Source organism: Mustela nivalis (genome assembly GCF_964662115.1).
Source record: "Mustela nivalis genome assembly, chromosome: 9".
Taxonomy (NCBI): Eukaryota; Metazoa; Chordata; class Mammalia; order Carnivora; family Mustelidae; genus Mustela; species Mustela nivalis.
In genome coordinates, this window is record NC_139028.1 from 118,443,007 (window position 1) to 118,458,186 (window position 15,180).

At 64.8% G+C, this 15,180-nt stretch overlaps 1 protein-coding gene across 6 annotated transcripts; it reads left to right on the forward strand.

The window, feature by feature from the left end:
* Positions 1–1,805: 1,805 nt before the first annotated feature.
* On the forward strand, positions 1,806–13,310 carry IGF2 (insulin like growth factor 2). Of its 6 annotated transcripts, none has more exons than XM_082749254.1 (5): positions 1,806–1,933; positions 2,828–2,992; positions 7,603–7,765; positions 9,582–9,742; positions 9,900–13,310. In XM_082749254.1, the coding sequence occupies exons 2-5, from the start codon at positions 2,831–2,833 to the stop codon at positions 10,137–10,139; spliced, it is 726 nt and encodes a 241-aa protein (XP_082605380.1). In that variant the 5' UTR covers positions 1,806–1,933; positions 2,828–2,830; the 3' UTR covers positions 10,140–13,310. The 6 variants fall into 6 exon arrangements, with proteins under 6 accessions (XP_082605380.1, XP_082605379.1, XP_082605381.1 ...); XM_082749253.1 differs by lacking the exon at positions 1,806–1,933 and adding an exon at positions 2,155–2,286; XM_082749255.1 differs by lacking the exon at positions 1,806–1,933 and adding an exon at positions 2,155–2,286 and having other exon boundaries at positions 9,591–9,742.
* The last annotated feature ends 1,870 nt before the right edge of the window (positions 13,311–15,180 follow it).

The window sequence follows — 15,180 nt, forward strand, 5'->3', positions numbered from 1 at the left end:
ACCCTAAATGGCCTGAGCTCTGGTTTCCTGACTTCCACAAAGTTGAGAGGATGATTTCTGAACCCCAGATTTCATTGAGCAATATTTGTGTGTTGGGAGGGGGGAGCCATGAACATTCGGGGGCCTCCTTTACAGGACTCTCCAAGCTTCCCACCACCAGTCAGGTCCCAGACGGGTTAGACACTGTCACAGAGCCCCGGAGAGCACACGGGGCAATCATTGAGATGCGCTTCCTTGTGGCCCCGCGGGTCGGGCAGATTCTCCCGGGTCATACCACGCAGGGAACAAACCCTCGCACAAAGCCTACATATGTCTCCCTACACCAGGCTCTGCTGGGTGTCCCCAGTAACCCAACATTCGGAACATGTTCTCTTTACTATAACATTTTGAGTATTAAAACGTTCCCTGTGTCTCACCGGCTTACTGACAAAAATCCGGATTTTCTGAAATTCAGGCAGTGATCTCAAACCCCAGGATAACACTGGACCCTTTTCCCGATTCCTTCTATTTGAACACGCTGAGCTCTCTCCAGTACCACGCGTTGCCCTCCAAGCCCGAAAACACGGTCAGTTCTACACTCGGGTCACAGACAGGCACTGATCTCTTGGACTCCCGACCGTTCTGCACACCCGCAAAGTCACCCAAAATGTAAGCAACATTTCCTGGGTCTCTCACACACTACAAGCTCCCTGCAGATCACCAGAGACCCTGACTCTCCAGGCCTCACGACCTACAAACTCTTAATCCTTTTCCCCTAAAACTTAGACACTGACCCCTAATTTTCCTGAACAACTTCCCTGGACCCCCAGATTAAAACATTAGTTTCCTGGGACCTCCAAATTGAGACATGCCTCCCAGTCCTCCAAATAAATTGGGACTTCCCCACCGCCACAAAACAACTGTTTTTGAACATAGATTTTTGGACCCCCTGATTTTGTGACCCTTGCTCCCCAAGTCCCCTTAAGTTTAGGTAATTTTGCATACCCCCCCCCCCCGTATGAAAATGTCCAGGGATCAAAAAATATCCTAGAAACCCTAGGTCTTATAGGCCTGTGTCCTATAAGCTTCCTGGCTATTACCCGGGGTTCCTGAGGTTTTGACATCTGCCGCCGTGGGATGATTCCCATGGATCCCCCAAACTGGGGACATGTTTTGCCAGCGTTTCCCAAATGCAGACAGTGACCAAGCAGACAGGATTTTTTCCCTGCTCACCCCAAACAAACCAATTGAAACCAGTTAAAAATTAGAGTATAAGCAGACACGATTGTTCTGCATTTCCCAAGTGTGCTGATCCCACCCGAGGATCCCCCCAAGTTTAGACAGTGTTTCTCGAGTTTCTAAAGGACACTGGGAATTGGCCCCAGAGCCACAAGTAAGGAGGTTACTCCCTTGGCCGCACAGCTCTCAGGTCACTGTTTTGTATTTCTAAATTGTGCAAGTCAGTCTTTAACTTCCCTCCACCACACTGGAATTTCGCCTAGAGCCCCAGAATGGGTTCAGTGTTTTTCTTCTCCCAATTTCAGATAATGTGTCTCTGAGGGTGCCCCCGCCTCCACTTTTCATGTTGAGAATTTTCCCGAGTCACCCCAAACCTATCTCCCACAAATTGGTCTGGGGTTCTCCCTCAGCTTGGTGACCGATAGGCTGGGTCCCCCTTATTTTAGAATTGGATTTCTTGTTCCCTCCCCCACACCCTTTGCACCGAGCAATGTCCCCTGGTCCTCTAAAGTTGGACCCTGGATCCTGAGTCTCAAATATAGTCACTGATTACAGTTCCCCACACCAACGCGGCCTCCCTCGGGTCTCCTGCGTCGGGACACTCGTGCTTTGAGCCGCAAACCAGACAGAGCTCTGACTTGCGTCCCCCGTATCTGGGCATTGTTCCCGGCCAGGCTGCGGCTCTCTGCACTTTTTCCAACCCAGCGAACGGAGGGTACTGATTTCAGCCTCTCTTCCTCTCCTGCGAAGGCCCCCCAAACTCCTCGGATTTGGGAAATTTCTCTATTTCCCCAGCACACTTGGCCCGGCAACTGTCCGCCAGGACGTGGGCAGTGCTGCTCCCGCGTCCAGGAAAACGACTGGGCATTGCCCCCAGTTTCCCCCAAATTTGGGCATTGTCCCCGGGTCTTCCAACGGACTGGGCGTTGCCCCAGGACACTGGGGACTGCCCCCGGGGTCCCGCTCACCTCCAGCAGCGTCCGCCGCCGCCGCACAGCTCTCGCTCGCTGGCTCGGCTCCTCGCGCGCCCGCGGACGCAGCTTCCCGCCTCCAGCCTCCAGCTTTGCGGTGAGCTCCCCGCCGCCTCCGCGGCCCCGGCCAGCTTCCGCGTCCGCCCCGCCACAGTCCCGCCGGGGCTGGCGCCCGCCTCGGGCAGCCGCCGGGGACACCAGGACGGGGCGCGGAAGCCTGCTGAGGGCTTGCGGCTCGGCGGCCGCGCTCGCCGGGACCTGGCGCCCCGAAACGGACGCCGCTTACGTTTGCTCTTTCAAAGATCACAGTCGTGGGGAAGGCGCCTCGGTGGCCCCGAAGAGGGGAGGGCCCGGCGCTGGGTCGGAGGGACGCCGAGGAGAGGCGCACCCCGTTCTGGCGGCGCAGCGCCTCCAAGTCCGCGGGTCAGGGCACTTGGGGAGGTGCGCGGCGAGCGCGGGCGCAGTGATTGATGGCGGAGAGAGGGGGCGAGCCGGCACGGGCTTCCGCCGGCGGCGGCCCCTTCCCCTCGGAGAGGCGCGGGTGGCCGGGGCGCCGAGGGCCGGGCGGGGCGCCCGGGCTTGTGCGTGGTTTTGACTTGGTGAAAATCACGACTTCTTACGTCGTCCAAACTCTCCAGGAGATGGTTTCCCCAGACCCCCAAATTATCGTGGTGGCCCCCGGGGCTGAACCCGACTCTACACAAGTCCAACGCACTGAGGACGGGGGAATCATTATCCGGATATTTTGGGTGGGTCCCAAAGGCGAGCTGCTCACGCGAACCCCGGTGAGTTTGGTCATGCAGGTAGGATTTGAGCGCCGTTTCCCGCCCTGCTCTTCTCTCCCGGGCCAGGCGCAGCCTCGGCAGGCCCCACGGCTGGCCCCCGCTCGGGGCTGGCCGGGCCGGCCCTCCACGGGAACCGCACCTGGCGGCCGCCGCGGCTACACCCCGGCTCCCGCGCGGCACCGGGGGGCGCTCGGGCTCCGGCTGCCGCGACTTCAGGCGCCGCGCCTGCTCGGGCAGGTGGCGGCTGCGCGCCCTGCCCGCGCCCGGGAATTCCTCCTTCCCCTATAGCTTCCCGCGGGGACCCCGGACCCGGCGCCGAGCCACCTGCGCCCTCACTCTTGATCGGGTTCCCCCGCCGCGTAGTCCCGGGCCGGCGCTAGGGCCCGGGACGCCGCCCACCTTTCTCGCTTCGCGCCCCTGGCGCGCGCAAGCCTAGAAACCCCCGGTTCCCGGGAACCCGAAAGGGGGGGCCCAACACTTTAGAACAGAGACTCGGGATTTCTTGCGCGTTCGGCCACTCCCCGCCCCCAACCCAATCTTGCCGCGAGCACCGCACAGCCCCCCCCACCGTCGCCCCCGGACCCGAGGCCCCCCAGCCCCTGGCCCCCCTCCCTGCTCGAGCCGCGGGGGCGGTCCGGAGGGCGGGGCCAGCGCCCGGAGGGCGCCCATTGGCGCGGGCGCGGGGCCAGCGGGGCCCGAGCGGGCGCCGCGCCGCGGGGTAGCGCGGCTATAAGAGCCGGGCGTTGGCGCCCGCAGTTCGCCTGCTCTCCGGCGGAGCTGCGTGAGGCCAGGCCGGCCCCCGGCCCCCCCCTTCCGGCCGCCCCCGCCTCCTGGCCCACGCCCGCCCGCGCTCGGCCCGCCAGCGCCTCCACCCGGCCGGCGGTCCCGCGTCGTCGCCGCCCGCCGCCACGCTGCTGACTCCCGCCTTGGGCGCCGTCGGCGGGGCCGCGCTCCGTCGGGCCTGCGGATCCCCGCCGCCTCCTCTTCCATCTACCTCAACGCCCTCCCCCGCTTCGCCCGAGGAGGCGGTCCCCCCCGCAGGCAGTCCGGCTCGCAGGCCGCCGGCGTTGTCATCTCCCGCGCTGTCCCCAGCCCTCCCCGGCGCGCGGCCCTCCGCTCCCCTCCTCGCCGCATCCCGAGCGGCTCGGCGCCGCCACCGCCATCGCCACCCCCTCCCAGGGCCCGGGCTCGCGACGGCCGAGGGCTCCGTCGGCCCAATCCGAGCTGGGCGCCCGCGGCCCGGGACGCCCTCCACGCCGCCCCCCTCAGCACCTTCCCCGGCCCTCGACGTTGCGCGCTGCCCTCGCTTCTCTGTGCTCCCCCGTCCCCTCTCCGGCCTCTGGTCCCGGCGCCCGCGCTCTCTTCTCCCGCAGCCTGCCCTTCGCTCCCTCCCGCCCCCCCCAGCTCCTCGCCTCCAGCTCCCTCCCCCTCCACGCCCGCCCTCTCGCCTCGCCGTCCCGAAGTGGATTAATTATACGCTTTCTGTTTCTCTGTGCGCTGTTCTCCCCCGCTGCGAGCCTGCCCGCCTCTCTCTGCCCTCTCTCCGTCTCGCCCTCTCTTCGGCCCCCCCCTTTCACGTTCTGACTGTGTCTCCCACTATCTCTGCCCCCTTCTATCCTTGATACAACAGCTGACCTCATTTCCCGATACCCTTTCCCCCCCTAAAAGTACAACATCTGGCCCGCCCCAGCCCGCAGACAGCCCGCCCTCCCCAAACAATCAGACGAGTCCCCCCCCCCCAAAAAAAGCCATCCCCCCGTTCTGCCTCGTCGCACATTCGGCCCCCGCGACCCGGCCAGAGCGGCGCTGGCAGAGGAGTGTCCGGCAGGAGGGCCAACGCCCGCTGTTCGGTTTGCGATACGCAGCAGGGAGGTGGGCGGCAGCTGCGCCGGCTTCCAGGTAAGCGGCGTGCGGGCCGGCCGGGTGGGGAGAGGGGCCCGCGCAGGCCCAGGGTTGGGGGGCTGTGGGTCCCGCTCCCCGTCGCCCAGCCCGCGCTCTCCCCTGCGCCGCCAAAGTGGAGGGGGGGGTGGGTAGGGGCTTCGGGAAGTGCAGGGGAGGTGTGAGCTGTCTGCAAAGGCGACTTCCTGGTCGGTCTGTGGGTGCAGGGGGGTGTTGCGGAGAGTCTGCGGTCCGTTGCCGTGTGGGGGAGGGCCCTGTCCCCCAGAGTGTTGGGTAATGAGGAGGGGCGCAAGGCTCAGAAACCCACCCTGGTATGTTGACTGTGTGCCAGCAAGACTGAAGGAGGAAGACGGGGTGGGCGGGGCCAGGATGGAAGAGGGGGCGAGCTGGCGAAAGGCTCAGGCCAGGCGCCACATTTGCAGCTGGCCCCCCCCACCCGCGCTCCCCCTTTCTCTGTCCCGAGCATTTCCACCCAAGAATCTGGGGAGAGGGGCTGGTTGGAAGCTCAGAAGGGCAGGAGTGTGCAGCCCCCAGAGAGTATGTGCCCCGGCCCGGTGGGCAGATGGAACTTTCCATACAAGGAGGTGTAAAGCAGCCCCCCTCCCTAACCTCCCCGCGCCCCCCCCCCCCGACATTGCCTGTTGCCTAGATGGGCTGGGGGTGCAGGATGAGCCCCCACCCCCACCCCGGGGCACTTAGCAGAGGGATGGTCCAGGGCTAGCTGGTGGGGGTGCAGGAGGGCAGGGACTGGCTGGAAGGACGGAGGGGGCGGGAGCAAAGGGGGCGGGGGGAGTGGTCAGCAGGGAGAGGGGTGGGGGGTAGGGTGGAGCCCCGGCGGGGAGGAGCCGGCTCAGACATAAAAGCCGGAGCACTGACCAGCCTGCAAACTGGACATTGGCTTCTCCTGTGAGGCAGCCTTCCAGCTTCCTCCTCCTCCTCCTCCTCCTCCTCCAGTCCCAGCAAGCCTCCTGTCCAGCTGCAGGTAACCAGGGCTGTTGAGCCGAGGACCCCTCTGCCCTCCGGCTCCAGCCTGCCCGCCTGCTGATGGCCCCTGGGCCTCAGCCCCTCCACCCCTCCTCCCTGCTTCTACCCTCCTCACCCCTACCCTCCCTCCTCCGGGGCTTGCTTACCTGGCCCATAGCTCTGCCTGCCTCGTGCCTCTCGTGCCTCTCTCGTGGTCGGGCCTGGGCTCTCGGTGGGTGCTCTGGACCGACCGTGCACTGGAGTGGCCAGGCTTGCAGAAGGACGCAGCTGCCGCTCGGCCGGCGCCCAGTCGCTAGCTGGCCAAATTGTTCTTAGAATTTGGAAGGGGGCAGCAGTGGGGGCAGCCTGGGAGCCTGGCTGGGGCCAGGCCAGGGCAGGGGGAGGTGAGCAGGCTGGCACTCCAGGTCCTAATGGGGATCTGGCCACTGGTCTTCCTGAGTCTCAGCGGGATCGCACTCCCTCCTTATCCCCCTCCTCTCCTGCACGATTTAAGGCATCAGAAGTTCCCTGGGCCTAGCATGCCACAGCCCGGTACTGGGCTGGGATGGGCCACACTGCCGGGACCCCTGTGCCCACCAGGTGTGGAGCCTGGGAAGGGCGCTTGCAGGCAGGCTGCCTGGCCCAGGGCTTGGGTAGCATCAGGTGCCGGTGGGCTCAAAGGCTCTGGGCTGTGACTCTCGTCCCAGAAGGGGTTTGTACCTGGGCCAGTGGAGGGCAGGCTGGGGCCGCCTGCCTGGAGGTGGAGGCAGTTCCACTTTCCGGAGGGAGCAGGGGCCGCTCACTGAGTCTCTGAGAGAGCCTGAGGTCCTTCCTGAGCCCCCAACCCTGAAGGGACCTGGTTAACCCTTGCCTGGGTCCTGCAGCTGCACAGCCTGGGGCAGGGGGTGTGTCCTTCCAGATTGGGCCCCGAGGACCTAGTGTCCAGCCTCCAGGTGGCCTGACCTGTTCCCTCCGGCTCCTAGGGTGGGGTTTGGTACCCCAGTGGGGAGAGGGTCTGGTGATCCCGAGGGACCTCGAGGCCCTGGGTGGTGTGATGCCAGCCCTGCAGCGGGGGCTTTTAGCCTTTGTTTTGGGGTGTCCAGGGCAGCCTGGAGGGGAAACTGAGCCATTCAGGAGAACAAGGTCCCTGGGAATGTGGTTGGCACCACAGGGTAACCAGGGATCCTTGACCTGAGGTTTGCTCAGCCACAGACTGGGAGGGTGGGGGAGGGGGAGGGGTGGGGTGGGACTGCCCTCCCCCCACCCCCGCAGGACCCCCTGCTGTTTGTGGGGGCGGGCCCTCTGGGATGCACATGCTCTGTGGTGGGGTGGGGCTGTCTGCCATCTTGGCTGGTGCTGGGAGGTCCAAGGAGTGGCCACTGCCCTGTGCTGGCCCCGCCCCCATGACTTCATAGGACAGAGGCCAGGTTCAGTGTCCAGCACTGGCCCCTGCAGCTCTGGGTGTGGCCGAGCCCCTGCCGTGGTGACATGGGGAGGATCACGCCCACGTGAAATTGCTGGCCAGCACTCAGTGCCGATCAGAGACGGGCCTCACACACAGGCACTGGACGCGGGGCTGCCGCGCACCCCACCTTGGGCAGGGAGAGCACGTGTGATTTCTGTACCTAGAGCGGTCGTGTCGAGGACCTAAACCGAGCTAAACGGACCTGGGAGTCACAAGATGGCTGGGCTGGTGTGTCCGTCGGGGGGCGGGAGGCCCGGGCAGGCGGGACGGGTGGGCTCAGGCCTCTTCTCTCGGTCCCCAGATGCCGATGGGGGTCCCGATGGGGAAGTCGATGCTGGTGCTGCTGACCTTCTTGGCCTTGGCCTCGTGCTGCTTTGCTGCTTACCGCCCCAGTGAGACCCTGTGCGGCGGGGAGCTGGTGGACACCCTCCAGTTTGTCTGTGGGGACCGCGGCTTTTACTTCAGTAAGTAGCTCAGTGTGCGGTGGGGCACGGGGGAGGGCACATACAGCAGGTGCTCTGTAAATGCTGCAGTCAGTCCTGCACACCATTTCCTAGATGCCCACGGAAACCCTCCAGCACGCCTGGTGTGGGGGAGACCAGGCAGAGGGAAGCCACTGCTGAGGGTCGACCCCAGGCTCTCTTGCTCTGAGACTTCATGAGCCCAACTGCTTCCACATTTATTGGGCACCTGCTGGGTGCCTGGGTAGCGCTCACGCCCCCAATTTTCCCGTAGTATGACTCAAAGTAGAACAGTCTCCTCCTGGGAAGGGTGGTATCTGCGTGGGGTGGGGGGGGTGGGGGGGTGGGGGGCAGAGCCTGGCAGGGTGGGCTGGATGGGGTGGGGCAGGGGACAGGCCCCAGCAGGGTGGAGGGCTTGGGGGCAGTGCTGTGAGCACTGAAGTCCCCCCTCCCCGACCTTTCCATGGTGCCTGACATTTTGACAGTGGGACTATCTGATTTAAAGTTAGCTAAAACGGGTTGGAGACCAGTGAGCACAGAAGCCGGTGTGGCATGTCCCACAGGCTGGGGGAGCTCAGCTCTCCCTGGGCACGAGGGGGAGGAGAGGAGAGCCTGCCCACACAGTGGCACAGAGGGAGGGGACAGGGACCTGAGGTCTGGGCCACCATGTGTGGCGCCCACCTGCGGCTCCAAGGGCTCTTGGGCTGTTCCTCCTGCTTCTCTTTTGATTTCAACGCCCCCCCCCCCCGCAGGCTTTCCCTGACACCTCTGCTTCTCCTCGCCCGTCTCTCTGTGGGACCCCGGGTTGGAGGCGGCCCCTCCCTCAGGGGTGTGGGGCCTTGCCCTCGCCCCCCGGAAGGCTGGGCCTCCGTTTCTCATCTATAGCACTATAGCATGGGACGGGGGAGTGCTCCTGCGGATCATGGGAGTGGGGTGGGGGCGGGGGTGTGGCTGGGGTGAGCTGGTCAGACCCAGCCCTCCTCACAGGGCCCCCCCCCCTCCGGAGTCTCTGCTTGCCCACAGATGCCAGCCTGGGGATCTCAATGCTTCTCTCTGCCAAGTTCTCCTGCTCTCTCCTTGCTTCTGAAGTCCCGCCCACCCTGGCCTCGGCCGTGCCCTCTCTCGCGCCTGCCTTGTTTGGGGGCAGGAGGGTCTGGTGCCCCGGGAGTGGATCCCCTGCCGGGAGGGCCGGGCCTAGCCCCCGCCCGTGGGACCTCCTCCCCAGGGCGCCTGCCCATGGACTCTTCCCCGCGGCCCACCTTGGAGCCTGAGCAGGGAGGGGCGGGGAGGGCGGGAGGGCAGGAGGACGCGGTTTCCTGGAGATCCTCACTCCTCCCCTGCCGTCCGCCCCTTCTTCTCCCAAGCCTGCGGCCGCCCAGGCTCCTGCTCTGCTGGGGGGCAGCAGTTGCGTCCCAGCCTGGCCTCCAAGACGGGACCCTGTGCCCCCCAGCACGGGGGCTGGACCCCTTGTGGGCGGCCCCCCGAGCCGGGCTCACACCAGCACAGTTTCCCCCACCTCCCTGGGCAGTGGGACCAGGAGGCTGTGTCCACCTTCCACGCGAGCAGGGAGGCAGCAAGAGGCCAGGGGCTGGTCCTGGAGCACACGCACCCCCACTTCCACTCCTGTCCTTCCTGGGCACCCCGCCTGCCCGCTCTGTCCCCCTTCCTCCCGAGGCTGGCTGCTGCTGCAGGGACCCCCCGCCGGCTGGTTCTCCTCTTCTCCTGCCCCCTCTCCGGGGTGGCCAGCGGCCAGAGGCCAGCTCCGGGCGTGGGGACCGTGCGGGCCGGTGCTCAACTGCGGCTCCCCTTCCCCCTGTGGGACTTCCAGGCAGGCCGGCAAGCCGCGTGAGCCGCCGCAGCAGCCGTGGCATCGTGGAAGAATGCTGTTTCCGCAGTTGTGACCTGGCCCTTCTGGAGACCTACTGTGCCACCCCCGCCAAGTCCGAGAGGGACGTGTCGACCCCTCCGACCGTGCTTCCGGTAAGAGGCGACCCGGCCTCGGGCTGCAGGGGGTCTCCTCGGCGCTGGGGGACCAGGGCCCACAGCGCGGCTGGTGGACACCCCCTGGAGGGTGAGCGTTGAGCCCTGTGGGGCCCCCCACGAGCTGGGCGCCCCCTGACTGGCCCCTTCCCCTCAGGACAACTTCCCCAGATACCCCGTGGGCAAGTTCTTCCAATATGACACCTGGAAGCAGTCCGCCCAACGACTGCGCAGGGGCCTGCCTGCCCTCCTGCGCGCCCGCCGGGGTCGCTTGCTCGCCAAGGAGCTCGAGGCGTTCAGAGAGGCCAAGCGTCATCGTCCGCTGATCGCCCTGCCCACCCACGACCCCGCGGCCCACGGGGGCGCCTCTCCGGAGGCCTCCAGCAATCAGAAGTGAGCCAAAATGTCGCGTAATTCTGCAAGATGGCACTGTCCACCTAGTGCCCTCCTCCTGGCCAGGGGCCGTTCCACCAGGCCCCGCCTCTGACCCCTCTTGGGATCGCATTCCCTCTGCGGGCTCCCCCAGCCCCGGCCCCCGTGCCCCAACCTCCCCATGTCAGGCTCTTCTCTCCTTGGCCCTCTCCATCGGGCTGAGGAGACTCTAGCAACATCTCTAGAAACGTGCAAACTCAATTGGCTTTAAACATCCCCCCCAAATTACCCCCAAATTATCCCCAAATTGTGTAACCAGAAAACCGAAACTACGAACCCCCTAACTCTCCCTCCCTCGTACACACACATTAGTCCCCTTAAAACGAATTGGCTTTTTAGAAACACCTGGAACGTTAATTAGCTTAAAAAAAAAACCCTAAAATTATCAATTGGCTAAAAAAAAAAAAAAAAAAAAAAAAAACCAGAACCGAATTGGCTTAGAAACAATCGTGAAAGAATTAGCCCCCCCCCCCTCCTTCTCTTCCCAGGACCTCGAGTCAGATTGGCCGTGGCTCAGGCATCCCCTCCAGGAGAAAGGAAGGGACCCCAGATCTGTAGGTGGGCACGTCCGGGTCGCAGCCGGCTCCCGCCTCCTCAGGCCGAACTCCGGTCGCGCCGTGGGGAGAATCGGGCGTCCTCAAACCAGCAAAGCCCCAGACTCGTTCCTCGCGCTGCTTCCCATCCCCAAAGTCACCGTGGAGCTAGAGGGGCCTCCCAGGGAGACCGAAGGAGGGGGAACAGAACATGAACGCCAAAATTTGTGGAAATCGACTTTATCGGTACAGATCCCCAGACACCCTAAATGCATCCTCCAAAATCCACACGCCCTCAAATTCTACATCTCCGTTTCCACCCTAAAACACACACACCCACAGGCACCCCTGCAGACACCCCGACAGGCATGCTCACACACGCAGACACACACAACCTCACGCACACGCACACGCTCACGCACAGAAGCACACACGCTTCCACACGCACGCACACCCACACCCACGCACGCACACGCGCACACGGGGGAGCCCGGCACCGTGCAGTCTGTGTTCTGTCACAGACCTTTCCCGGACTTGCTCATTGGTGAGGTTTTCATGTCCTGTGCTCCCCTCCTGACTCCCGGGACGCGCTCCTTGGGTGGGAGAGGGGCGGTCCATCTTCGGTGCAGGAGGTGGCATTCTCCACGGTCCCCGTGGGATGAGCCGCTGCCCCCAGGCCCCACCAGCATCTGTGCCCCCTACCATCATGCGGAGCGAGGGCTGGGTTTGGCCTGGCTGGAGGCGGCTGTAGCCGAGCAGAGACCAAGACGTGCCTACCCCGGAGCCTGACCCCCTAGGTGTGCTCTTTGAGGAACATCTGGGACCCCCAGCACACCTAGGGACCATCCTTGCGGGCCTTCTGGGGGCCTCTCAGAAATGAGGGGCCCCCCAGGAGGCCAGCAACGATGGTGGGGAGTGTGGGAAGTCTGGCGGTTGGAGGGGCGGGTGGGGGGCAGTGGGGGCTGGGTGGGGGGTGCTCTGTAGGAGGAAGTGGTCCCGCGAGGTTCGGACGATGACGGTCAGGAGTCACAGCGCAGAATTACAGACCCAATGAGGAACCCAAATTTACGCCAATTGATCTATTCCCCCCTTTAATTGGTATCTCCTGGGGCTTTTTTCCTTTTTTTTTTTTTGATCCCTCCTTAGCTTTTTACGCGCTCACACACCAAATTAAACGTACTCCCGCCCCACGTAACAGGGGAGCAGAGACCAAGCAGTGCCACACAAGCCACCGCCACCACGGCCACCGCGGCCAAGCCGCACATCCTGCTCTCCGCCATTTATCGTCCCAATTCGGTTTTTGTTTTTATCTGTCCCTGTCGCTTGGGTTGAGTCGAGAGTGGGGCCTCCGTGGGGCGCTGGCCACTGGGCCCCACGGAGAAGCCCGAGGGAAAGGAGCGGGCCGCTGCCCGGCCTGGCCTTCGGGGACAGTGGCTGGTCCCCGGAGGTCCTGAGGGGCGGAGGAGGGGGTGGGGAGGCGTCTCCTCGGTGTCCGGAAGGTGCTCGGAGGCCATCAGGAAGGGGCCCCCGGCCGGCCCCGGCCGGCTGGGGGGGAAGGGGCCGCAGGTGTGGGAGTTGGGCTCCATCGGGCTGGAGCAGGTGGCCGCCTTCCGTGCATTTGGGGAGCCCTCCCCTCGCCCCTCGGTGACAGCTTGCCCGCCTGCTCAGCACCCTGTCTTGTCCCCAGGAGGCTCAGAGCTCTGCAGGCCTTCCGGGGATCCAGGCAGGGTGAGGTCGGGGAGTCGGGGAGGTCAGGAGGGTGCAGGCCCCACAGAGCAGGAGAGCTGCGACGGCGCTCTGTCGGCTGGGGTTGCTCGGGCCCCGAGGCCCACGGGTCTGGCAGTACCGAAGCAGCCACCATCTCGGCGCCTAGGGCTGTGGCGGGGATCCGGGCGGCTGGGAGGTTTACCTCACCCCCGCTTTTGCCCCCAGCTCAGCCCCCCTGCACGACAGCCTGACTAGCATTCTAGAGGCCCGAGGCTTCTGGGCCCCAGTAGCGGGGCTGACACGACCCTGGGGGCGGTACGTGTCAGCCCACCAGCGGCTCAGAGGGGCCTTCGGCAGGCGTCCCGGGAATGGGCCATTCGGAACATTGGACAGAGCTGAAAAGAGCCAAATTCTTGTCATTGGGATGCAGACAGATTGGCCTGAGATCCAAAAAGATTCGGAGGCACCCCAAATTTCCTGCCCGTCCTGCCGGACGCCCATCCCACCCAGTGTTACCTTCTGCCTCTCGTGGGGTGGGCGCTCCAGGGCCGTCTGCCGACGCTCCCCTGTGTCCCCCAGCAAGCAGCTCTCGCGGGGTCCCTAGCCATCCCGACCCGGGCCCCCATCTGACTCCCGAGCCCGCCGGTGGCCGCCCATCTTCTCTCCCCTCAACTCTCTTCCGCGGGACCTCCTCTTGGGTCCCCGCACCATCACCTGAAGACCCCCACGTGCCCCGCACCGCATGTCACCTCCCCCGCCGCTGCGGTCTATCTGGCAGTGGCCGTGCGGGCCTCCACTCGACCCCTTTAACATGCTGATATTTCTGGCAAAATTCATTGCTTGGGTTTTGTCTTTAACATTTATCGCTCGCAATCCCAATAAAGCATTCAAATTTACCTGGTTCCGAGTCCTCTGCTCTTTCACACGCCTGTGGGCTTGCGGGGGGGGCGCCTGGGGTTGCGGGCTCTGCTGTCTCAGGGACGTGTGGCCAGGGAGGACAGCCCGAGAGCCTGCACCCTCTCAGCAGTGACCACGGCCACCTGCTTGGGGCCAGCGGCTCTGGGACAATCTCAGGCACCAAGTCCTCAAGCACTGGGGTGCCCTGTGGCAGCAGGGGCCCCCGGGGCATGGTTTCCAGGAGAAGTGAAGCGCCTTCACTGCCAATCCCAGGGACAGGGGTGGGTGCTGGGGGCCCACCAGGTTCGGGAAGGGTCTGGAAGCCAGCTGTGGCTAGAGATGGGGATTCGTGTCACCTGCCTGGCTGCACACACAGACACGCTTAGCCTCCCCAGATGGAGGCGACAGCAGAAAGCCCCTCCGCTCCTCAGCCCTGCACGTCCCCCCCAATGCTCTGTCCTCTGAGCTGAAGTTTAGGGTCCCCAGGCTGGCCTCTGTGGGGCTTGAGGCTCGAGCTGCCTGCTTCCCCGCCCTGCCGCGCAGGCCCCGGTTCTGCAGGGGCACCGTAGTGGGTAGAAGGGTGGTGGGCTGGGCAGCACTCAGGGGCAGGCCCAGAGCTCTCTCTGGGTGGGAGGAAGGTCTCCCACCCTGAACCCCATCTTTCTTTCTATTTCTAGTAGTTTCTGTTTCCTGGCCTGGTGCTGGCTACAATAGGCTCGAAGCCAGGCCTCCGAGAGCCCGGGTGGTGTCGTCTCGGGTCCTCGCCATGTTGCCCACGCTTGATGCGCTGAAAACTCCAAGCAGGGTGACTGGGGGGCTGCCCGGAGGAGGCAGGGTCAGCATCCGAGGGTGAGGGGAAGAGCCAGTTGGAGAGGGACACCGTGCCCATCTTCGGGCAGACTGAGGGCTCTCACGTGGGGGCTCCGGGGGCCCCAGCGGTATGGCACAGCCCGCAGTGGACCCCCCTCCGCCCAGGTCTCCCCGCGCTGGAGACCAGGTCTGGGCCCTCCTCTCCCTCGTGCACGCTCTGCCCCCCGAAGGTCCACAGAGCCCTGCCTGGCTCCCTTCCGGGGGTCCTTGGGTGCTGAACTCAGGGTCGGCTTTCCTCCTCGCTCCAGGCCCTCCCCTGCTGCCCCCACCGGCCACGCCCAGCACCGCCCCTCACAGCCTCCTCCCCTCACTGCAGTGCAGCCCACCCGCACCCCTGCCTGTGCTGACTTTCCCCAAGACCCTCGCCCTGCCGCCCCGCCTGAGCTCCTGGCAGCCAGTTAGCGTCCGACCTGCTGCACCCCCAGGGCGGGCGCTGCCCTCTCCCCGCTCTGCCTGGGCAGCCCAGCTGGGCTTGGTCCCCTTTCTCTGCTCTGTAAACCCCAGCTCACTCCTGAGGGCTCCATCCTTCCTTCACCCGTGCGGGCGAGCACCCGCATTTTGAGGGCACCCCAGGCTCAGTGTCATGGAGGGAATGTTGGAGCCCTCTTTGAAGCAGACGGGTCTCCGGGAGAAAGTCATTTTGGAGTGCAGGCCTGGAGGCGGTGGGAGGCGTGGGGTTCTCCTGGAGGGAGGCGTGGAGAGGGGCCTCCCTCCGGGGAGAGTTCAGGGCAGGAAAGAGGGCAGGGTAGGCTATTGTCACTCACGCAACAAACATTTACTGAGTCCTGCGGGGCTGGGCTGAATGGTTCTCCTCCAAAATACCGCTGGTCCAGGTCGCTGGTCCAGGTCCGCATCCCAGCCCTGGAGCCTGTGAACCAGGCCTTGTTTGGAGGAAGGGTCTCTGTGGGGGTCAGGGCGGGATGAGCTCACCTGGATTAGGGCATCCCTGGGACAGGAGAGAAGGGGCGGGCCCGTGGGGGAGGGGCAGGGGAGGCAGGA